The sequence below is a fragment of the Gouania willdenowi genome, chromosome 14 (assembly GCF_900634775.1).
Source record: "Gouania willdenowi chromosome 14, fGouWil2.1, whole genome shotgun sequence".
Lineage (NCBI taxonomy): Eukaryota > Metazoa > Chordata > Actinopteri > Blenniiformes > Gobiesocidae > Gouania > Gouania willdenowi.
Genome location: NC_041057.1, coordinates 8,814,933 through 8,840,519, shown reverse-complemented (window position 1 = coordinate 8,840,519; position 25,587 = coordinate 8,814,933). Strand labels below are relative to the sequence as shown.

The window sequence follows — 25,587 nt, the reverse complement described above, 5'->3', positions numbered from 1 at the left end:
ATACAACAGGCAAAGATTTAGTTAAACTACGAGGAAAAGAAAAAAGTTAAATGAATGGATTGTCTTTCAGCGCCTTTACCGTCGGTTCTCACGACTGTTGCTGAAGAGTTTTATCATATCTGACAGGAAGAGCCTTCTGACCTCCATCAGCTCAGGACTGGGAGACGAGTTTTTCAATAACGTTGCCACTACTTTTAGGATCACTGGACCCACAGAAATAAGGACAAAAGTGAGTGAAATGAACACAATTAAATCAAAACAATAACAAACATTATTTGAGTTTTTGCTAGACAAAGAGGTAGTGACAGGGAAGCCTGAGGTGGATTAGTAACTGGGAGGTAGCAGCAGGGTCATCCCATGTCACTTCACAAATGACATGTTACATATAAAAACAAATATATTATGTCCAAAGAAAGACTAACCTTTATACTATAAATCAAAACAGAGGTCAGATTTTTTTTCTTATATTCTATCATGGAGTTATAGGCCAATGATGATGATTTTTTTGGATTTCAAAAGACTGTCACCCAAGAACCAATGCATATATGTGACTAATCAATAGTGATTTGAACAATCTATGTACATAGCTCAAAGCTGATCACATTACAGGGAGCTGAGACGTATGCAAAGTAGTTTACTGAAGGCCCAAACCTTTTTTCAAATTTTGAGGGGCTGGCATGTGCACCAGATAGGATGTATAGCAAATTTTTTGTATATTCTGAGAGAGTAGGTGGAGCTGTGTTACTAGACCAAATTTCAGTTTCCTATCTAATGTAGTTCCTGAGATTTTGGAAGCTGAAAATGAAAAAGAAATAAAGACAAGGGAAAACTAAACTACTCACTAAATTGACCATATCTCAAAAAGTATTAATCCGATCGAACAAAAAATGTACAGCGGGCCGATTGAGTAATCACGGAACAATTGGTAACAATTTCAGAATTTTTTGAGACCAAAGTGCGTGGGGATATCCTGAAAATGTGTTGACATGACATGGAATGACCCAGCAGTAATTTAGGCTTTGTTTGTGTGACACAAAAATATTGTGAGATCCTCCAGCAAAAAGACACAAACATAAATGAAAACTACACTGTTTCTGCACTTACTGGGGTTCTGGATCTTGACTGTAGAGTCTGGCTCAGGATGGGGTTTGTGAACGACCTGAGTGCAGACCTGCTCCGTCAAAATCTACAAAACAAGAGCATTCATTAGACGTCACAGCAACTCAGAACACGCTGTTTCGTACAAATGTATACAGACGCGCAGTGAGTGAAAGAACGATGATTAAAACCCAGGCATTACCTCGTACAGAGTGTTGTAGGTGGTGATGGAGACGGTGTTGGTGTGCATCATCAGCCTTTCCCCCAGCAATGTGAACAGACTGTGAGTGTGCATGATCTCCACCTTCCTCCTGCAGGGAAACAAACAACACAAAATTGCATCTGTAACAACACAACGACAGACACAATAATTAACACTGAACACATGATCAGGTCTGTAAATAACGATAGCACCACCAAACCTTAGAAACAAATACAAACAACCACAAAAATAAAAAGTTACATTTTTCCACATTTGCCATCAGGGCTCTACACTAACTTTTCCAGCGGTGGCACTGGTGCGACTCAGTTGGTCGCACCAGCACAGAATTTGGTTGCACCCCCTTTTTTTTTTAAGCCATGCATGCTGATGAATAGTTGACTTAACTGTCGTACCGTAATTGAAGTCAAGATTGACAGTGACTCAAGATATGATATTTGCAAAATGTTTTAATGTTTTTGTGTCAATATTAAGTTTTCAAGCAGTGGCTGAAATAACAGGTAATTTCTTTTATATAATTTTAAAAGATGTAACAAAAATGTTTAGATAACAACAGGTTACATGTTTTTATTCTTTTATTCTGCAGAAATGCTGTACTTGAATTAACTTAACAGTAGCATAACCAACTTAGCATCTTCGCTGCTTCACCCCATGGAATTCAATTCAGAGGGTCCAGCTCTTATAGTGGGGTCTCCTAAACCTCTTCCCTAAGAGAACCACAGCTGAACATCTGGCCTGGCATCATAGTCAATCAGTTCTGACCCGTCCATGCTGATTCTGATGAGGTCCTCCTCTTTGGTGTGGAATCGTGTGTGCGCTGTACGTGTAAGGTCTCCGCTCGGCGCCCCACATGCACTCCGTCACTAAGCCCGGTGAGCTCAGCGCACTCCCCCCCCCCGATCGCCCGCCAGCCTGCTCCGCGTGCCCGGACACCTGTCCCCAGTGTGTGTTTGTCCCAGTGTCCGTGAACGTAGCACGGACCGTGTTTCTACCCAGTGTTGGTGACGCAGCACCTGTGTGTTTGGGGGCATGGAGTGTCCATGTTGGACCCTGATTCACAGGAGGAAGACTCAACAGGACGAGGAAGTTTCCTTCTTTTGGTTTTTCACTCGTACTCATGCGACCACATGAAATTTTTACTTGCACACACTGAAAAAATAGTCGCATATGCGACCAATTTACCCGCAGTCTCGATCCCTGGCTATACTGCAACAGCAATCCTCATTAATCTGAGAAACAAGATTTCAAATCATCACGCACTAAAAATGTAATTTTTTAATTTAAATAAATGAATTTATTATGATCTAAAATGTGTTTATTATGTATTATATGTGTATATTTTCAGGCTCTATAACTGGTTTTAATATTCAAATATTTTCTTACATGAGCTTTTATCTCATGAATTCTAGCAAACCTTGAAGCTCAGAAAATGATTATACAAATACGGTACTTTTGTTGCAGTGGTTTCTCAAGGAAATGCAGGAACAATTAGTCTCTTAGAAGACTTTAATGTTGGATGAGTTTGTTCTGTGTGATGTGGGTGTTTTATGCCAACTGCTTTCCAGCGACGCGTCGCACGTGTATAAATAAGTTCAAGATGATTGATAGTTCATTACAGCCGATGGTTGTCCTAACAGGTGCTAAACATTTACATTTTCAGATGATGAGAATTAAGTGAGATTTTTCTGAGGTTTCCATGTAGCTTTTCATCACCGTCTCTAATTTCATCGCAGCAAATAAATAGTTGCCAAGAAAGATGCGAACATCTGGGGGCCAGTGACATATCACAATAAATGGTAGGACGCAAACTCAGACAAAGTCCCTGTATAATATAATATCAATCTATAATAATATTAGCAACTCTGAAGAATAAAGTGCATCATCAGATTTATCACCAACATTTTATTTGCCTTTGTAGGAAAAAAGTTGAGTGTGATATTACCTGCAACATGCAATGACCCAATCTTATTGGCTAATGATGCTAACAAAGTTGCATATCAGTTTATTTTCACTTATTACAACAAACTACAATGATTTAAGTAGGCTTTTTTTTACATTTTAAAAATCTCAAATACATCATGTTTGATTTTCTTTCTTTTTTCTTCTTATTTTAAAGATGTAGGTATAAACATCATGTATGAATCAAATCTGAAGACTGTAATTTTAGATTATAGAAAGGAATAGAACTGGAAATTAATGAAGCTGAAATCAACTGAATCTAATGAACCAACTTATCAAATACTCAAAAAACTATTTGACTAGTTGTTGTTTTTTTACATTTTAAAAGTCTCAGACACATCATGTTTCATTTTCTTTTTTTCTTTAAAAAAAGAAAAAAAAAAAAGAAATAAACATCATGTTTGGATCAAATCTAAGGATTGTAGTTTTAAATTATAGCACGGGATAGAATTGGCAGTTAATGAAGCTGAAATGTTGATAAAATATAATTAATAATTAATAACAATATCCATGTTAATTGCTCTGTTTGTGGAAGGATGAGATGAAATACTCTCAGGTGTCCTTTTGAGACTTTTCTCATTTCTAGTGATAAATGAGCATAAGTAAAAAGGAGAGCCTACAGGAAATGGCGTTGAGCAGATGTTAAATGTGGCTCTGACTGACAGTGAGGGCTCAGGTGCTTCCTAGCAGCTCTTTTTTATGTCGTGCAGTGAGAGGCCAGCTTGTCACATGGGATGAATAAATCCCCCAGCATTCATTGCTGCTCATCAAGGTTTCTTCTCCTTGACATCACACGCTGTCAAAACGATTATCCCGCCTAGGTGTGATGATGAGGACGTTATCCTCATGCACAGACAAATAAGTCTCCTCACTGGAGATGGCGCCGCTCTAGTTCTCCTTTTACTCTGTCCTCACTGACAGACTTGTGCATCTTAATTTTCCTCCTATGATCCAACGTTTGCGTAATTGTCCTGTCGATCGTAAAGATAAAAACGACCGGTGCATCTTAACATCTTAACGTGCCTCATCATTTCAGCGATTAATTATTTGCTTTCACGTCACAGAGTAGCGAGAAACAGAGAGGTACTCACTTGTGACCAAGGTGCTTTAGGAAGTAGCCCAGGACTTTGAGAGCCTGGACACGGATACTCTCACTCTTTGAAGCCAAAAGCTTGCAGATCACCCTGTAAAATGTCACAAATGCAATCACAGTGGTTACACAGCATAAAGGGATTGTATTCAATGTGGAGACAATAAAAACTGGGGGCCAGTATTACTGGCTATAGTACTAAAGCACTTTTTAACTGAGGAAACAGCAAGAAACAAAATATTAATTTACATAACATCTAAATATTAAAATGTTCATAATGCTTTTGTTTATTTTGAATTGTTCATTATGTTTTTGATGAGGCCTTCATTAAAAAGTAACTAAACCTAGATGTTTTGGCTGGCAGGCATCTAGGTTGGAAATGATAAAAATGGCTTGATTATGGGCGGGGCTCCTGGAACAGTTAAGACACGCCCAGACTATATGATAAAATCTCCAAAGAACAAGCTATGCTAACTAGCAACTCAATACTCACTATACCTCTCTATTCACAATTCTCTAAATCTAACCTCCTCGCCACAGACTGCAGAGTCCACAGGTGCTAGTTTTTATAGAAGGGGTGGGGCTAACAGTGGTGGTTCCTGACATCACAAACCACTTATCAGCCAATCGCACAATTTTATTGTAATAGCAGGGTTTAAACCCATAGAGGGCAGTCACTGTTACTTTTTTTACAACAAAATATCACAAATTGAAATACTTTGACGATAATGTCAAGAGTTGGACAAGAATGATGAACATTACTTCATATCCAAATACATTAGTTTTCAGCGGAAAAAAAAGGGTTTTTTGGGGTTCAGTTACTGAATAATAAAAACAGTATTTTGTAATGTTTATACATTGTTTAGTATCAGGATATATCGTATCGTATTGCATGTCAATCGTGAATCAAATCATCATATTCATGGCAATGCACACTCCTAGTATTTTGTAAGTTTTCTATTGTTGATTTAGTCAAAGACTCATGTCTGTGAATCTGTTTATGTGGAATTATTAAGCTGAAGATTTTCACAGAACAGCGATGTGTGGATGATCAATGTCATCAGTGATACGTGTGCATGTGTGGGTGAGGTCTATGTTTACCTAATACCGTTCCTCTGGTCAAAAGCAGGGATCATGGACGCTGGGTGTTCTGACATCAGAGCCACCAGCAGCTGGAGCACATCATGAATATTCTCATCCTGCAACAGAAGAAAAAATAAAACACACCCTGCAATGAAAGGTCGTGGTGGAAGCTGTTGGTTGGTGCTGAAGACCAGATGGTATTAGAACAAGAATAGAAATAATTGCCACAGAACAGCTCAAAGTGCCAGTCCATTGTTACAATTCGTTTTTTCCATGCTGGTGCAACACTTAAGCTGACTCACACGTATACTCGCTTACCTCATGCATGGTCAACAGATAGTTGAGGATGCTCTGCAGCTCGTCCTCCTTCACACCTCGGTCCTAAGGATGAAAACATTAGAAATGAAACCATTTATCTTCTACCTCTCTTCTCAAATTTACTTGTGATCCAAGAAACTTCAATTCCTGTGTACATAAGCAAACCAGTTGCTATTCATGCTTTCAGATTCAGCAGTGAAAGTAAAGAAAGTATGTTGAGGATGATGATGCTGTACCTTTAATATCAGTTGCTTGAGGAAAAGGAGCATGAAGGCTCTGAGTGAGATGATCTCCTTTTGAGTAGGTCGTGGTCCCTCTGTCCAAAGACATGCAAACAAAACATTTATTTCATATTAAATCTTGATTTCAATCCTTGGTTATAATGCTTAGTTAAATAATATTTGCAGCTCAGTTTGAGTGAGTATTGTTTGAAACACGCAAACAAACACAGTAATCAACTTGGGGCAATTTGATACATTTTAATACACTTTTACCCCCCAAAAAATCTTTGATCCAATTAATCCAAACAAAAAAAAAAAGCCATTGTTATCCACAGAATCCACTTTAATGCTTAGGAACATCAGATTGTTACAGTGATGCATTACAAACAAAATAAACTAAACAGAAACACAACTGATGGATTAGAAATCTTGTTTCTAACTGTTTATTTCCATGCTTTGTCATTTGAAACTTCCACAAACTTCCTTAAAATACAAACTAAAGTTTACACACCAGCAAAAAACCTTTTTTTTTTCATTTGGATGTTCATTCTACCTGCAGCTTTCTAACTTGAATGCTTTTTTACATTAAAGTCAGTCACCAATCTTCCTCACCCACTCTTCTTATATGATATACCAAGGCTGGAGCTTTTTCCAGCAGACTTATAAGTGCAAGCATCAGTCTACTACAATACACAGAGGCAGACCAATTACAAATGCACTAATTGGAAAAAAACTGAAATCTTTAAAAAGGTGTACACTGAAAGTTAAAAAAAACAACAGTTGCCTCCTGCATCCTCACTAACTGTTGTCTGTTTTCCGTCACCTTTTGACCGATTTTGACAATCAAGATATCAAAACGTGTTAAAAATTCAGCACAGCGGTGCTCGTACTTTTGTAAATTGAAACTGTTAAAAAATGTCCCCATTTATTTCCATTGAAAATTTCAGCATCTTAAGATTTTATAGCTTCAACTTTGAACCTCAGTTGTTCAGCCATTCTTCAATGGATTCTAACTATTCAACTTTTAAAATATTAAACTCTTTGATGACTAATGCTAGATTAATACTAATGCTCGGCAATTACTAATGATAGGTAAATGCTAATGCTAGATTAACGTTAGCTCATGGTATTGCTAGGTATTGTATTGGTTTATTTGAAAGGGGACAGTGCAATTTCATATAACCCATGAACAAACATGGTTAAAAAAAGCCAGAGTTAGCCAGAAGGCTATTTTTCATCTGTAGTCCAAGGTCAATGCTAGGCTAATGCTAATCCTAGGCTAATGCTAATCCAAGGCGAATGTTAATGCTAGTTAATGCTAATATTAGGCTAATGCTAATGGTCGTAAATGCTAAGCTAATGCTAGGTTAATGCTAGCTAATGGTAATGCTAGGCGAATGCTCAAAGACGTGGGCCACCATCTGCATCCTCACTTGCATTTTCTTCAGGAAATGCAAATATTCTAGTTATATATAGTATGTAAAAGCCTTTCTATAGTTATTGTTAGGGTTAATGTCACCAATTACTATCCATATACTTGATCATGAAGCCATGCAGGGCTTCCTGATCAAGAATATGGATAGTAATTTACTCTACCTTCCCTACTTTCTTTTAAATGCTCTTATTGCTCTTCTACGAATGTCATTAACCAACACTCACAAACAGCACATTAAACCTCCCAAGCAACATCTTCTCATCATTCCCTACAGACGCCCATCCTGTTTTAAAGAACAATAAACATTTACGATTCCTCCTTCCGCTGCTAGCGTTGCTGTGTCAGGGTACTTTCTTTTGTTTCTTCTGTGCATTACAGAAAAAAGACACGGCTATGCTACAGCCACCAGTGCTTATTGTAAGCAGAGGAAATGGAGCAATGTCCTTGGAGAAATTTTAAGCTGAGTCTGTGAATGAAGACTGAGGGACACAAAAAGACCAAGGATATGAGAGTAAGACGATAAAAAAGCTTGTCCCTGTCATTTCCGATCCACGCTCTGCTGCTCTTGAATCAGATTGTCTACCTATTTTCGGCTCTTCACCTGCACCGCACAAACTCAAAACATGACACGAGCACTGACTGTTGAAATTCATCTTCCTTATCCATCAAGCTGGTGCACGGTGCTCTGACGGCGACCTGGCCATCCGTCATGGTTAGGCATCGGCTCAACATCAAACATCAAAATGAATGGCTGCTTTCAGAGGAGTGTTTCTATAACAGCAGAGCCAAATAGAAGTTGAAAACAATTTTTGTGTGTACCAGTGAAAGAAATTCTTCCAAAAATAATTGGTACCGTCACAGCACATTACAAGAAATTGATACATTTCTACGGTTTTAATCCCTTTGAATTACATAAATATATACCTATCTCTGCGTTTCCATGTTTCAGTATATTAGTTTGGGAAGCTTACTGACAAAACCTGCTCTAGGTGGGCATGGACGTTCTGAAGCTGGACCCTCTTGAAAACAACAACTATGAAATGATAAGGAGACTGAGACAAGCCACAAACAGGGAGGCATGTTAGTTCACGATATGTAAGAACGACCCAAAATGTAACAAGACCCTAATAGTTCTAAAAAATAAATTAGTAAAACCCAAAATGCAATAACTGGTCAATAATGTAACAAGTTGCTGAGACCACTACGTAAAAATTGTATTCCACTAATAGTGTAATAATATATATAAGCCTTTTGGAGAACATTGACAATTTTGTCAACTTTTCTTTTCTATCTTACCTTCATACAATATATATATATGCATATATTTAAAAAAAAAGTTTATATATTTTCAGCCCAGCACCTTGTTACATTATTCACTAGTTATTACCTTCACATTTTGGGTCGTTGTAACATATCGGGCTCTAACAATGCACCCTGCAACTCTAGAGATGTTGGAAAAAGTAGCTTGTGCTCTCCTTTTTCACACCATACCATTTACTCTACAACACAATAATGGCAAATTTTTACCCTCGGAAAAGTCGCTGGATTTCATTATGTTTATCATCGACTTTATTCTCAGACGGATTTGGCAGATTAAAATAAATTAAAAAAATTTAATAAAAAAACAGTGACTTCCTTGGGATGATTGCCAATTTTATGTTCCAAGAGGGACACAAAAAAAAAAAGATCTGAGAAAAACACGTCAGGAAGATGCAATTTTTTTTATTTTTTTATTTAGGTATTATGACTGTTAAAGGCCTAAGTGTTTTTATGGAGTTGCCAGTAAAGTACAAGAAAGAATTTAAGAGAAATTATGCATTTTAAAAAATACAAAGAACCAGACAATGTGTGTAGAAAAAAAAACACTAATACCCAGAATAAGGTCGGAGTTATGATTCAACTTAATTCCTCACTTTTCAACTTCTCAGCATGACATCCAGTACATTTCATTCGCAAAGTCTATGCCAGGATCAAAATACCCTCATTACTATGTAAATTAGTGCATATCGCAGTCATACAGTACAGTCAAGTACACACAGGCGCCTGCTTTGCGACCACATCATGCAGCCTCTAGCTTTGAACAGCAGTTGTTTTCCGTCTAAGGATAATTATTGCTGTACCGTCTTCGCTGGGTCTTTGTAGAGCTAAGTCCCAGCGGTGGAAGTGTAATATCATCAGAGAAGAAGCAAGAAAGCCACTCCATTAAATTCCGACAGCTCCCCTGGATGTGACAATCAAATGTGTCTGTTGCCACGGCAACAGAGGATGCATACTCATAGCCAGTGAAGGGTCCTGGGCAAAATTAAAAATAAAATGTTGCAAAAGGCCAATACTAACATGGCGATGCTCTGGTGTGTGGGCTGTGTTAACATGGTCAGATAACTTTTCAAAATTTGTTTTATGTCTCAAATATTTTTTTAATTAGTCATTTTGATCAAATATTCCAACAAATATCTGTGTTGTGTTTTCTGAATGTGAGAATTTGATCCTTTCTCTCCATTAAGGCCAAAATCATGTACCGGCTTTAACAACAACAGTGGGTTTAACAACTAATACAATCACCCATAATGCAGTGTGTTCTGTGAGTATAAGATGACTCATACTATAGACACCTGCCTTGTATTTCACAATAAAAGGTGTTGATGTAAGGCATTAAATCTTAGCGTAAAGTGCTTTATTAGGGTTTTAGTTAGACTGAACTTGTTGGGGTAGGCTTAAGCTGAAAGGAGGGTGTTAAATCCTACAGGTTTAAATTGTCTAGTACATCATATAAGGGTTTTTGCAAAGCTGCATGATCAAACATTCACCAGATTTAATTCTGTTGAAGCAGGAATGCATTTAAAACATGCAGTTTTGATTCCTGTGCACAAGCTACAACCACCACTTAAGATGGTTAACTGAATAAATATCTAGATTTAAGTGCAGAAAATACTAAACGACATAAATATACAATGATATATTGCTGATTATAATCCTATCTATAAGGGTTTTGCAACAATCTGTTGGAATGATATTAAAGACTTAATGTAGGGCTGGGGGATTTTGCCTGAAAAAAAATCTCAGATTTTTAAATTTCAATGCACTTAAAAATGACTGCAGACATCAGATATATTATCAAAAGTGCAACTTTATTGCTGTGATTGTCCTCAAGAGTTAAAATGCATAGAACAATCCAAAAATAAAAAGTAAATGAGGCTCTGTCATTTCAAGCTTTAACCCAGGTTTAAGTAAAAGTGCAACAGCAACTTCACAGTAGCTTCAATTTTCTGATTAAGAAATCAGATAACTACATATTTTATAACATATAACATTACAATTAGCATCTCAGCATAGCGCAAATGCAGGGTAAACAATTGTAAACAAAGAGGGGGCTGGCTCACATCGCGCAACAGTAACCCACAAGGACGGAACGCAAAAAAGTCCAAAAAAACTGTGCTGGGAAAAAAAAAAAATAAACACTTAAAATTATTATTATTACTTTTTTTTTTAACTCGAACTTGCAAAATAAAAATAGTTTTTATCTACAAATTCTATAAATTGATTACATCGATTTTTGGCCCAGCCCTAAGTGGATGTGGTACTTTCCCGGTTGACAACAGATAAATAAAATAAACAAACACACACCTATGGATGAGGTAAATAGTGGGAGGTCTGGTTTTCACTATCAATTTCCTACTGCTCCACAACCACATGTTTCAAAAGGACATTTTCGTCTAAATTGTGTGGGTGGAAAACATACCGAGGCCTTTGGGGCTGATTCCGCTGCACTCCAAAGGGTTGATGGCCCAGTAGTAGTACTTCAGAGTGTGCATGAGCTGCAGGACCGTGCCGACGCGACGGATGGTGGTGTAGATGGTGGCTGTGCCGATGAACTCTGATGAAAGGTATGTGTAGAGAGAGAGCTGCACCTGCAAACAGTTTGTTTACACAGTGGGTTAGATATAGATGAAATAATACAGCATAGAAACGTTCACACATGATAAAAACAACGCACAGAAAAAGAAGAGGAATGCTTTGGTTTGTTGTTTGTTTGTTTTTATATCTGAGGCTCTCCGTCAATTTAAAACAGTGGTTCCCAATCTTTTTCTCCCTGTGTACCCCCTTTGCATTTTTGTCAAATGATGTGTACCCCCTCATCATGTAATGTGTACCCTCTCCATAATTTCAGCAGGCTCTCCTAAACCCCTAAATGTGTCTTGAACATTGGTTTTCTAAGGCTAAATCTACAAATTAAAAATAACTAGTCTAATTTAAAGTGGAATTTATTAAAAAAAAAAAATTCAATAAAATATCATATTTTATTGAGCAATAGTACTGTTAGTTTGTGTTGAATTTTCCAAAGAATTACCTAAAAAGGAGCTAGGAACATTTCCCAATTATTTCTAAAGTAAGTGAGTACATCCTGCAATGTGCTCATGTACCCCTAGGGGTACACGTACCCCTGTTTGGGAACCCCTGGTTTAGAGGGCCACACTCCAAATCAAGGTTGGGGTCAATTTTAATTGTCATCACGTAACTGATACTTAATTAAAACTATGACATAATTATAATTTTTTTAAAAATCTGTTGCTATTGTAATTTAGTTCAGATAATTGACTTTGTAATTGTAATTGGCATGGAAATGATATAAAATTGTAAATTAAAACGTCATTAAACCTGAGAAACCATGTGACAGTTCTATGGTTTACACACATACGTAGTTAATAATTATTAAAATATGTTCCATGTCAACTTTTCCCACTACCTGTCACTTCTCTTGAGGATCTTTTTAACCATTAAAAAATTAAATAAAATAATAATAAATCCAGGGCTATACTGACAGAAAAAAAGGCTCAGACGCCCACACCAAAAACATTAATACCAATATTTTCATGGATAAGGAAGCCTAACAAGGTAAACATGAGATGAAAAGCAAATTAGATGATAAATAATATTTTTAGTGTATTTTACAGGTGATTTAAGACATGGGCCAAAACCCATATCATAAGAGATGCTAACAGAAAGCTAACACAAGAGCAAGAGCACGTTTTTTGTGGTTATTTATTTCAGACTGAGCAATTGTGATTAATTACAATTAAATTTTAGTAATTGAGAACATAACTCTAAGTGAGTTTCCCAATTACAATCCTAATTGTAATTGGGAAAATATACCAGTCACCGTAATCATAACTGAATTGTAATTGAACATGGAAATATTACGACGTAATTGTAATTGAAAAATATAATTGAGCCCCACCCTGTGAGTCCAAATGCTCCTTCTGTCCTGTAACTCCACTTTTCACCAATCCATGGCACGTACACACATCTCGGCTGTATGATTATAAATCTCTGAGCTCATCACACTCAGTGACGATGATGCTAATGAGCGAGCTCTGTTAAAGGGATGAAATTAGCCAAGTGCCACCAGTCTGACCATCACAGCTCATCGAGCAGGAAGAGCGCACTCAGCGAACTCACGCAGCTTTCATTACCTGTCATTTCACACACTGAGCCTCCTGGTGTGATTCATGCTCACTTCAGCTGGAACTCCAGTTTGACGTTTGCTTGATTGTAGCTAAAGTGTCGGCAGAATATCTCAATCCACGTTTACGTTTAAAGTAAATGCTTGATGATGGAAATCACAAGCAGTTCATAATTTTAAAAAAGGCAAGCGGGGACATGTCACACGGGATGTAATTTTATTAGCTGCTGAGCAGATCTGAGGCTATTCTTGGCAATAATCAGTGTAATTATAATACCCTAGAGAGTAAATAAGAGTAAGGCTACATGGAAGGTCGAACAGAACAGAGAAAGTGAGATAAAAAGATTAAAACTGTGTGCTTTACTTTGTAAACTTGCATGGGGTCATACTCTCCCAATTATTTACTGTAATGCATTGGTTCCCATATCACAAATTTCTGGTGACCCCAAAGATATATATATATTTATTTTTTTTATTTATTGTTGTTTTACTATATAACAAATACAGAGTAGCTAGGATTAGAGTTTTAGCTTAACTGTTATTGGTGTTTTTATACTGTTTTAGCTTATCTTTTAATGTGGGTTCATACAATGCATTGTAAAGTGACCATGGTTGACCTGAAAGATGATGGTTTCCAAATGAAATGTATTGTTATTATTATTATTACAAAAGACAAAATACACCAACTCAGATATTTTCATACCACATTTAATCAGATTTATTTATTTTTAATTTAATTTACTTAATTTGATTTATTGATTGTTTTTTTATTCCTTTTCTTCTGACAGCATTGTATTTGAATTAGATTTATATTTGACAAAGTGAAAATGTAGATACACTTTACAGTTGTTAATAGTTGTGTGTTGTTTTCATTTGAAAAAAACCCCATATTTTTTCTTAAAATGTAAAAATAAATTTTCAATCTGAAATTACTTTTATCAATTAATAGACATTTCAGGCGGTCGCATTTAAAATTGAGATTTTGTTTTGTAGACTACATTTTTGATCATGTTTGTTTTTCTATGTAACAAATACAGAAACACTAGGGTTGGTGTACAACGTGACAAGATACACCAGCTCAGATATGTTCATACCATATTTAACTTGATTTATTTATTTTAATTTAATGTGTTTAATTGATTCATTTATTTTATTTTTATTCCTTTTCTTTATACTGCATTTTATTTTAATTAGATTTATATATAACAAAGTGAAAATATAGAATACAGTTGTTTAGTATTGTGTGTTGTTTTAGATACATTTTTTTTTTAAATGTAAAAATATATTTTCAATCGGTAATAACTTTTATCAATTAATAGACATTTCTGGCAGCCCCATTTAAATTCCAGGCGTCCCCACATGGGGTCACGAGCCCAAGGTTGAAAAACACTGCTGTAATATCACTCAGTAAAAAAAAATAAATAAATAAATAAATAAAATATATATATATGCTCACATGGCAAAAAAATCAATTGATTTTCTGCTGTTTTCGATCTGGACTTTCACACTTGTGTATTCTCAAGAGCAACATCAAAAGCCCTGTCCTCGTCTCTTTGGGTTTTTCCTACTTTGTGCCTCTGCAGCCAATCACATTTGAGGGTCAGCGGGAGGGAGGGGCACTTTTGAAATTCATAAAGGCAGGAGCAGAGCAGCCCTGCGGGAATGCTTACATCTATAGAGTTTAAAACAAGAAACACATCCCTTCCTCAATGTCTCCGCTCTTTTTAAATGTCACATTTCTGTTTGTTAGTTACATGTCATGTACTTTTTTCCTGCTCCATCTTAGCTCCTCGCTCCCTGTCGTCCAACCACATTTATGACATCACTGTAAAGGGCAATAGCCACTAAAATTTCAATTCCTACTTCTTTTCTGTTTTATAATGCTTACCCCAAAAAACAACTTTCACTTATATTCTCGTGTCTTTCTTAACCATTTGCCAGAAATCACTTCTTTATCTTTTTCACAGCAAGGTCATAAACACGCGCACACACACACACGCGCACACACACGCGCACGCGCACACACACACACACGCGCACACACACACACGCGCACACACACGCGCACGCGCACACGCACACGCACACACACACACACTTTTGAGAGCTGTATTAAACCAACAGACCTTGGCAGGAGTGTGTATCCAGATGGCAGCGTTGAAAAGGACATGGTCACAGAGCTGTTTGAGGAGGGGCGCACCGTGAGGTAAACCATCCAGATACTTGGCAAAGGACAGAAACTGCTCCAGCACCGCTCTGGTGATGTGGACTCGTGACGACTGGACAGAAATTAACAATATTCCTTTTTTTTTGTTTTTATTTTTTTTTTTACAAAAACAAGCTTTAAGATTCATAAATTGAATTTTTTTTTTTTTTTTTTTAATTTGTCAGACAACGCAACAATTGCTAACCCTACATTGCTAACAACACATGTTTTGGTTGTGTCCAAAGTTGAACAATTTCTGGGAATCTATTTTAAAAACTCTGTCAACAATATGTAATACTACAGAGGAACCGTGTCCATTCATTGTAGTATTGGGAGTGATTGTGAGAGCTGCCAATTTAGGTGAGAAAAAGCCTAATAGCTGATAGCTTTCTGCACCATTCTTGCTTGACGGATGATTTTACAAAAGTGGAAAGACTCATTGCCACCCATGTATGTATGGAAGCATATCTGTACCATAATCCAATTTAAAATGGATTAACAGAAATGCTTTTTCATTTTCAGAATATAGCTGCATTCTTTTTTAAACTCATAAATAAAATGAATAATGAATTTCATTTTCTTCTTCAAGGTTGCTCATTTTGTAACTTCATTAAAATGATGAAGGAAATTACATTTAAGTTTTAATTTTCAAAAGATGGCCCAGCAAATAGGTAGCACAATTCAATTTGAACATTTGAAAATTAAAATGCATTAGCAGAAAGGCTAATGCATTGAAGGTTGGAGCTGCATTATTTGACTCATAAGTGAAAATTGGTAATAAATAATCAAAATTGCACTTTCATTTTCTTCTTCAACACTGCTGATTTTGTAACACAACTAAAGAAAGCAAAGAGGTCATTACATTTTCGTTTTCATGCCCCACCCCAACTGTTAATTGTTGCTTAGTAATGCATTAACTAACGTTAATTAAGGAACCCTTATTGTAAAGTGTTACTCTCAATCAGAGGGTGTGCAATTATAAATAAATATGCAATAACTGCATTACAGGAAGCAGCAAAAACACATTTACTTAGTTGTATATAATATTTTAAGTTAAATAACAGACATTCCTATTTTTTTGGTGATGCAAAAGATCTAAGAAAAAAACAAGTAATACAAGAACCACCAACTAGTAAACATAACACAACCTTACAATGCACTGACCTTCTCCAGCAAGTACCCAATCACCAGGAAGCCTTTCCCTCCCAGCATTTGTTCCTGCATGGCCACTGAGCTTTTCAACAGCTCCACTAGGAACGCCAGTAGAGTAGCACTGGAACACACACAAGCAACAAAATGAAAAGATTTTAGTTTCCTTCACTTACTTTATTCATTTTTTTTTAAGCTGCTTTCTTCCACTTCCTAACTGTTAATTTCCTGAGATAATTTCCCTGCACCAAACATGATGCTGAGATAAGTCATTACATTAACGCTCAAATGATGGAGTGTATCAGGACAATCTAGCGGAAGAATACAAACACATTGCTTATGTAAAAATGACCCTATTGTCCCGTTCGTGCTGAGAACACCTGCATGCCTACTTAGGGCTGCAGAGTAAATAAAATAAGTTTCTGTATTTAACATCACTGATCCTCCCTGTTTTTAACCTTTGACGAGAAAATCTCTTCTAGATTCAGGGCTAGTAGGTGTCGATTATTAAGACTATTTAAAGTTATCAGATAGTTTAGAATTGCGATCCGCAAAAGAGAGAGAGAGAGTAATATTTACAAATAAAAGCATGAAAATGATGGGGATTTTAAAAGGGACATATTAATAAAAATCCACTTTTGCAGTTCTTTTGATGACATATGAGGTAACTTGAGTGTCCACCAGCACATGAAATGTGAAATAAATCCATCCACTCATTTTTTTTTGTGGTCTTTTTAAGTCTTACAACACAGAGAAAATTGCTCAGTTTCAAATTTGCAGGGTTTGTGACATCACAAAACCTCAAGGAAAGAAAATACCCTCCCCTCCACTGGTAACGCCACGCATGGACTCCACCCCCAACCTGATGAAATATTTTGCGAAAGTCCGCTATTGTTTTTCTTACTAGCGAAGGAGTGATGGCTACCGGTAAAACTAAATACAGAGTGTGAGCACTATTTGTTTATGCAGAGGTGTACTCCGTTCTTGTGGTTTAGCGCATTGGCGAATCTGTTATATTGCCCCGTATTGCTGATCTGACGTGTTTGTGACACAATGTGACACAGCGGTTGGAGAAAACAAATGAATATCATATTAAATGCACTATTCCTGTAGTTAGAAGAGCAATGAAGGAGGAGAAAGTGACTTAGCAGCTTAACACTCCGGTTGGAGTTTGAATGAGTGCTGCTGCTGTGAGACCCTAGCGCTGAGATGGACTCACTAGGGTGTACTCACACTGGCAACCAGGGCCGTTCCTAACCAGCTCTGTGCATGTGTGAAACCATGGGGGGCCAATGTCTGGCCTGTGTAGGTGTGAACTGCACCGCAGGGGGTTTAACGGCCCGATGGTCCTGCTGGAAGAGGTGGTCCAAACAGCGTGCCAGACTGGCACGGTTGGCCGCGCATGCGCACGCACAACTCGACTCGACCCGCGCGCAAAATGTGATGACGTTGGTACCGCGCGACGCTTTACGGCACATAAACATCTGCATTCCGCAATGATAGCGGTGTCAGAAGTGCTCGTTAGCTGATGAAAAGTTCAGAGTTGGCGTTACCTGATATATATATATACATATATATATATATATATGAACAACACCACAGAGAACTCATGGAGGAAGAGGACAACATGACCGTCAGGACTTCTCTTTGATCAGCCGACAGCGGGACAGTAATGGAGTGTAGCAGCTCATCATCAGGTCCGGGTATTTCCGAGGGTATAAATATACATATAAACACATATTACTGGTATATTAACCCATATAAACCAGAAAATATGGAAAAGGGACATTTTCCTGCTGCAAAAGTGTAACATATTACTGGTATTTTGTGGACAGGACACATGTGGTTGGCTATTACATAACCCAGAAAAATATGGAAATTGGACATTGTACTGCTGCTAATGTATAAATAATATATATATATATATATATATATATATATATATATATATATATATATATATATATATGGTGTTTCAGTGTTCTGGGACACATACTCACAAACTCTGTAGAATGAAAACAAACACAGTGTCTTGGGGAGCAAAGTGTAGTGTATTAATTTATTCATCTAAATGTAACCAAAAACAGAACATTACAAATACAAGCCCAAATAAATGAAATGTCTGAAAGAAAGGGTAATAATTTTCCAAACAAAAATCAATAAGCCAGAAATAAAGTGCAACCTTTTGTAAAATGTAACATGAACCTTAAAAACAAAACATTTAAACATTGGAAGTACAAGGATGGGAATATTATGACAGCAGAACCTGGCCAAATAGTTGCAAATTGTTGCAACTATTTATTTATTTTTAATCTTATTTTAGTTCTCTTCTTAGGTCGTGTCGTGTTAGTGCACATGTGGCAATACCAATTTTCAGTATGTGGAGTTCCTGTTAGTCCTGCACAACTATAATGAATTGCTCAGAAATCTACATGTGTCCTGTTCTCAAAATACCAGTAATATGTTACACATTTACAGCCGTAAAATGTCCCATTTCTATATTTTTTGGTTTATATGGGTTAATATACCAGTAATGTGTTTATATGCATGTTTATACCCTCAAAATTACCATGGAATTTTGGGTTTTACTCGGACACCTCATCATCACGTCTCTGCAGAAGAAGACCCTCCGCTGCACCTCAGCACTTTAACAACTCACTAATTTCATAATTTAAATAAACTATTTCTACCTTTGTTTTTCTGTTTGCATGTCGTTTGCTTTGTATTTAATAAAATGGTTTATCCAACAGTTGGTTAAATCTACACATTTATACTGTATATAATGCACATGCAGGATGATGTGTAACAATAATCAGTAAAATTAGCTGTAAACACATTTTGTAGAACTAAATATAAAGTTATGATGTGAACAAAGAAAGGAAGACGAGCCAGATAATCCTAAACTTTAGAATATAATACAATCATAACTTTTAATCATAAATATGACTCCTCAAAACAACAAACTTTGATATCTTTGTCACACAATATCTAAGCTTCCAATGAATAATTTACAAAAAAAAAAAAAAAAGTTCACTGATGGTGACATTGAGATCTCAATGTCACCATCAGTGAACTTTTTTTTATTTGTAAATTATTCACTGGAAGCTTCTCTGGTGGCATGTGCAGTGGTTGTTATTATTATTATTGTATGAAGCCAACATTACTGCAGCTCTGCACATCATTGTTGTCCTGTTAAAGTATTTTTATACAAAGACTTAAAAACAATCTGAAATTAGTGCTGACTCAAGTAAATCACCTTTATTATGCATTATAACAATCTGTTCCTTAAGTCTCTAAATTATTGAAACAATTAAAAACATCTAAAAAATAAAATGACAGAAAATTAAATAATCATTTAATATACATTTCAATAAATAAGTGCATCCCATGTTGACTCTGAGCTTTATTCTGTCTAATGTCTGTAGAAGTGATGGGTCTAGACCAGATGATGGAAACTAGGATCAGCTCATGGTTTTAATGTCCAGGGAGGGGCGTGTCCACTCTACATGGACTTAAAGAAGAAGAAATAAAAGAAGAGTTAGATAATGTCATGTTCATCAAAAGGAAAACTGAATGTGATGGAGATAAATATGCTCAGATGGACACACAGACACACACAAAGTTCAAACAAACACACAAATACTCTGTCCTAAATTGTCTCACACATTAAAAGCATCTATTTACACTTATATTAATGTACACAAAGACTAGCTCCACAAAATCAGAACGACATTTATTGATCCAGAAATTAAACTGATCTTACCTTTATAGGCTCAGTTTCCTCCTTTGTTTTCAAATCCATTTGAACCTCCATTCATGGTGGTTTTTATCGTTAGAGAAAGTCTTTCATTTTTAATAAATCCACCGATATTTGGTCTGTTTTAATCTCTTTCTTTCTCACTCACTTGGTTTTCTCTGTTCCTTGTGTCGATTTCGTCAAAACAAAGCGGCATCTTTAATGTTTCCGTTACGTGTGAGTAAAATTACCGCAATGTAAAGAGCAACTTATTATCTTTCATAAACTGGTGGAATTTCTCCGATAGAACAAATATGAGCAGAGTTACGGTCATTTAAATTAATGTGATGCGTTCACGGTTTCTTTCCACTTATTTACAAATTTAGATTCTTAAAAATGTGTGTTAACCCTCCTTCATTCCATCATTGTGCTATATATATAAATATATATATATATATATATATTATTCTGTGCAAAATGTTGTAGCTGGACAAAGGGGGTACTTGGATTCAGAAATTAGAGGTTCAAACAAGTCAAGCAAGTTTGACACACACACACACACACACACACACACACACACACACACACACACACACACACACACACACACACACACACACACACACACACACACACACACACACACACACACACACACACACACACACACACACACACGCGCGCGCACACACACACACACACACACCAGACTGTGGTGTCCACGCTGCTGTCGTTGAGTTGTTTGTAGTCCAGCTGAGCGAAGAGAGGGAACAGAACCTGGATTCCTCCTATTGAGTGGATGGCACTGTGGATGGAGTGGGTAACAATGGCCTTCACATCCTGTGGATGGGAAATTAACTGTTAGCCTCTGTGAAATAACATTACACAGTTCTAATGAAGAAAACAAACTACCCTGGTGCTTCAATACAATATAACTCTCTATATATAAAAAACTTTTTATATTGAAAAATATAAAATTATTGAATACTTTGAAAATACTTTTTGATGTTTTTATGCAAATCTCACACCTGCTTTCATCTGAGTGAGATAAATACAAGAAAAGAATCTGATAATCGAAGCCTACAGTCAATTCAACTCACTTTGAATACTTATTTATGCACAGCTGAGCTAAAGTTGGCTAAGCAGTGCCGTGGCGTGAATTCACCTGTAACATGAGAGCGTGTGGCGAGTGCACGAAGATGGATGCGTTTTCTCTGGGTGACGACTCCAGGCAGAGCTGGGCATCCGTGGCTTTGGCGTTGTAGGTGAAGGAGATGGAGCTGGCCAGCTTGCCATCATACAACACTTGCTTGTGATGCTCAGCCAGGTGGATGTCACTCTCTGACTTGAACTTGAACGTGCTCTGCAGTGATGAAGAAAGAACGATGTTAAAGACAGTGTGAGAAAACACTGCAAATGACTTGTCCAGACACAATAGGAGCCAAAGTGTATGAGTGTCTGTGTGTGTGCAAACTCATCACCCAAAATGGAGTCGAGTTAATTGCATTGCAAGTTGTGTGTAAACAACACAGCATTAGCGTAATGAACACAGTGCTAACCCGGACACTAATTCAATTATCCCAGAATAAGAGATGCAGATCGGGTGAACATTTCTGGTTTCTGGGCGAGAGGCGCACATAGATCTCTCTCACTTTGTTGTTCGCACACAAAAACACTGTAAATGAAAATTAGTATAATTAGGTTTTCAGGGTTGGTTTTAATTGAGTAATACAGACTTCTCTATGACTGAGGAAGCTGAATACTATTTTTTTTTATCCTACTTTTAAACAATTAAACAAAATCCACCTTTTTCTTTCCTGTTTTTTCCCTTCTTTTATATCTGTCAGTGGTTGAATGTTTCCTGCGGCCGCTAACCTCCTCAAAATAGATTATTTACCCGAGAGGCCAGCAGGTTCACCACAACCTTTAGCAGCGGGTCCCCGGGTGCTTGAATCAGTCCGACTGCACAGGAAGGCCCGGGGCCAATAACAGACCTGCAGGCCCATCTTCTACTGAGCCTTTCATCTGAGTATAATGTAAAGGAAATGTACCCTGAGCGGTTCTCTTTATAGAAGGGCTGAATGTAAGCAGCATGGTTTTACTCCCTATGCATTGGAATTGAATAAAGGTTATCTGTAGACATTTAAGACACGAAAACAGGAGTTTTCATACGTGTTCATTCACAACATGCATATTCCGTGCTACTTTGCGAGCTCAGAAAAAGCCTTTCATAAAAAAAACCCCTAAACTGCAGCCATGCGCAGCTTTAAAAAATCATAAATGCAAGTAAAATGTTCAATGGTTTATTGTGAAGGTGACTTGGATTTTAATATGTAGAAAAAAAACAGCCTAAATGCAAAAATGTATATACAAATTTAAATGCGCAATTTTGCAGAGCAAGCTTCTACATTGTGCTTCGTGTGTGTCTGGTTTTGCATCTGAATAGCTGAAGTCCCAGAAAAATCAAGAGGAACTCTGCTAAAGACGCAGGGCAGTTAGACACAGGTGTGGAAATCTTTGCTGACTCTAAAACCTTCAAATACACAGAAGTTTTGGAGAAGGAGAAAAAACACGTAAGGAGACCTTTAAACACTTTTACCTCACTGCACTTTTACTCAGCTATGGTTTAAGACAGTCATGGGCAACTGGCGGCGCGGGGGCCACTTGTGGCTTTTGGTGTAGCTTTGAGTGGCCCCCAAAGTAAATTAACAAAATTACTCAGAAATACAGAAAAATACAGTTAGGAACAACAAAACTACATAAAACTACACGAAAAACAGACAAGGCTACAACAAAAATACTAAAGAAAATCTACAAAATGACAACAAGAACACAGAAAAATAACTCTTTTAGCACAAAATGATAAGAAAATCAATGAAATGCCTAAAAAAACACACACACACACACACACAAAAAGAAAAATAGACAAAATGATTCCTAAAACTGACAAAATGACAATGCAAACGCACAAACCCTTTGTTGTTTACTGATTTACTGCTCAGATTGGTCATTATTCTAAATACTGACATGAATGTTAATAATGTGGCCCTTGGATCAAACAATCACATTTTTGTTGTCCCCGCTGGGATAAAAGTTGCCCTTATCTGCTTTAAGACATAGTGTCTGTAACACAGAAGAGTGAGAGTGGCAGACACACACAGAAACACACGCACACGCGCACACGTCTGACTGCTCCAGATAGCCTACAACACTGGCCTGAAGTGATAACAGCACACAAAAGTCACATCAATCAGCTGATGCCTTCATCACGCTGTATCCACAGACAGTTAGCTGAAAGAAGACCAACCCTTCAAAATTAAGATCTCCAGGACATAGTAGCAATGTTGTACAATTTGTTGCCATTTTTAAGGTACCATATTAAAGAAAAAAGCCTAAAATTGAAGATAAAGCTTGCGAATAATTAATCGGTCGGGCTATTGACCAATGTTGATTAATAGGTCAAGTCAAGTCAATTTTATTTACAGAGCACATTTCAAAACATCAGACATTGACCAAAGTTGGGCTCTATTTAAAACCACTCGAACATGTAAACAAAGTCTAGAGTAGATCAGTGAAGCTAATTCTAGCTTGATTGTTTTTCTTGTTCTCTGAGCGTTACCAATAATTCACAGCTGCAGCTGAAGTAAAGAAATAAGTAAAAATATGGAGACAGAAAGCAGGGAAAAGGGATTGGCATGTTTGGATGTTTGAAAAAACTCACTGGGATAACCAGGTTTTTACATGTTTAGAGCAAAACAATGCAACTAACTTTTCCCTGAGCACTGCCTGCAGGCACAACGGTCCGCAACACGCTGAGGAAAAGCATGTGATGGACCAATAATGTGCTTTATCTTCACCCTTTTGTTCTTTCTGCTTCTTACAGCTTCAAATTGGGTCCGATCTGACTTTTTATATTTCTTAAAAAACAAGCAGCTCTGCAAATAAAAGCTGTTTCCTTCTCACTATGTTGCAAAACAAAAAGAGCGCCAGGTGATAAAATGATCCCCCATTCAGCTAAAGTATCAAAGTTAATTTGTGTTAAAGTGCCTGACACTGAATCAAAACAGTCTGAATAGACATAATATGACAAATAGAAAGCAGTAGTAAATTATATAATAAAATGTTGGAATTTGCTGGAAATCCAGAAGTCTTTCAATGTGCAAAAAATACAGGTGTTCAAATAGATTCTCACGGTTCATGAATTGGACGGCAGACGGCTGGCAGTGCGATGGGGACATCTGGGACTGCTGCTGATGGAGTGTACGGTGAGTGTGTGTGATACAAAATACAAAAATTGCACACACACACACACACACACACACACTCCTGTAGACAGAAACGTCACTGAACAAAAACGTCTCAGTTTTTTGCTTACTGAACTCAATAATTGATCTCAACTAGCTAATGCAACATATAGCTCAACTCTAGTTGGTTAGCACGCACGCACGCACGCACGCACGCACGCACGCACGCACGCACGCACGCACGCACGCACGCACGCACGCACGCACGCACGCACGCACGCACGCACGCACGCACGCACGCACGCACGCACGCACGCACACACACACACACACACACACACACACACACACACACACACACACACACACACACACACACACACACACACACACACACACACACACACACACACACACACACACACACACACACACACACACACACACACACACACACACACACACACACAGCTTTGTGGCACAACAACAAGAGCCAGTCTCTGTGACACAAACTCACTCCTTTTGGCGTCTGAAGAAGAAACCCACACACTCGTTATTACAGAAGCAAAGCCTGTGTCTCTGAAACAACTGGGCCATTTAATGGTCTCTTCTGGGCATCTGAGGAGCCAGTTCTGCACAATGCAGAGAGGTAGAGAGGAAAGTGTGGGGCTGCGACAGTGAGACAAATCAGTATTCATAAGAGAGAAACCCAAAGCATGTGGCTATTAGTGGCAGAGACGACACATAGACAGGATGCTTCAGTGTGAGAAAGGGATGATAATAATAGGCAGGAAAGTGTAAACCTCACATTGAGTGCTCTTATATGGGACAGTCCTTTATCTTATTTATATAACATGCATGCTTTAAATGCTAAAATTATTTTTTTTACAGCAGAGCCACAACTCAAGGTTGTCAGAGGCAAAGCCAATGCTCCATTTTCTGTACATGACATTTTATTGTAATCTCAAGATGCAGGAACAGCTTGACAGCTTTAAACACCTTCTATAAAGCAAGCTGTAAGTCGCCTGGGGGTGTGCATGTCTGCACAATGGAAAGGCATAACCGTTGGCAAGGTGTTGTGACATCTTAACTCTCACACAGACAGAGCCAAGCCATGAGACAGAGACCATAAATAAGCTAACTTTAGCCTCTTTTAAATATTCTTTCCTTGGTTCAGATGATGGAAAAAATCAAAAGAGATTTAGTTGTGCATGCTGTTTTCAATTGATTAGTTTGATTTGCCTCTTTAACCTTAATCTGCTTGTTTTTTCCCTTGAAATATTTCTTCTTGTTTTTTTTTTTTTACCATATATCCTTAAACCATCTTAACAACCAGTGAACCCAGTGCATACATTCTATATCTTTCA

The 25,587-nt window shown here is 37.3% G+C and overlaps 1 protein-coding gene across 8 annotated transcripts in view; it reads right to left on the bottom strand.

Annotated features, from left to right (window-relative positions):
• nbeaa (neurobeachin a) overlaps window positions 1–25,587 on the bottom strand; it is a 105,222-nt gene that overhangs the window by 38,273 nt on the left and 41,362 nt on the right. For all 8 annotated transcript variants that reach the window (XM_028467642.1, XM_028467646.1, XM_028467643.1 and 5 more), the window contains exons 9-20: window positions 21,142–21,339; window positions 20,683–20,816; window positions 16,256–16,364; window positions 15,012–15,164; window positions 11,164–11,332; window positions 6,005–6,084; window positions 5,769–5,831; window positions 5,469–5,566; window positions 4,369–4,461; window positions 1,301–1,409; window positions 1,105–1,186; window positions 80–203 (exon numbers count right to left, since the gene is read on the bottom strand). In XM_028467642.1, the coding sequence (XP_028323443.1) occupies window positions 80–203; window positions 1,105–1,186; window positions 1,301–1,409; window positions 4,369–4,461; window positions 5,469–5,566; window positions 5,769–5,831; window positions 6,005–6,084; window positions 11,164–11,332; window positions 15,012–15,164; window positions 16,256–16,364; window positions 20,683–20,816; window positions 21,142–21,339 (1,412 nt within the window). The remainder of the gene's footprint in view (window positions 1–79; window positions 204–1,104; window positions 1,187–1,300; window positions 1,410–4,368; window positions 4,462–5,468; window positions 5,567–5,768; window positions 5,832–6,004; window positions 6,085–11,163; window positions 11,333–15,011; window positions 15,165–16,255; window positions 16,365–20,682; window positions 20,817–21,141; window positions 21,340–25,587) is intronic.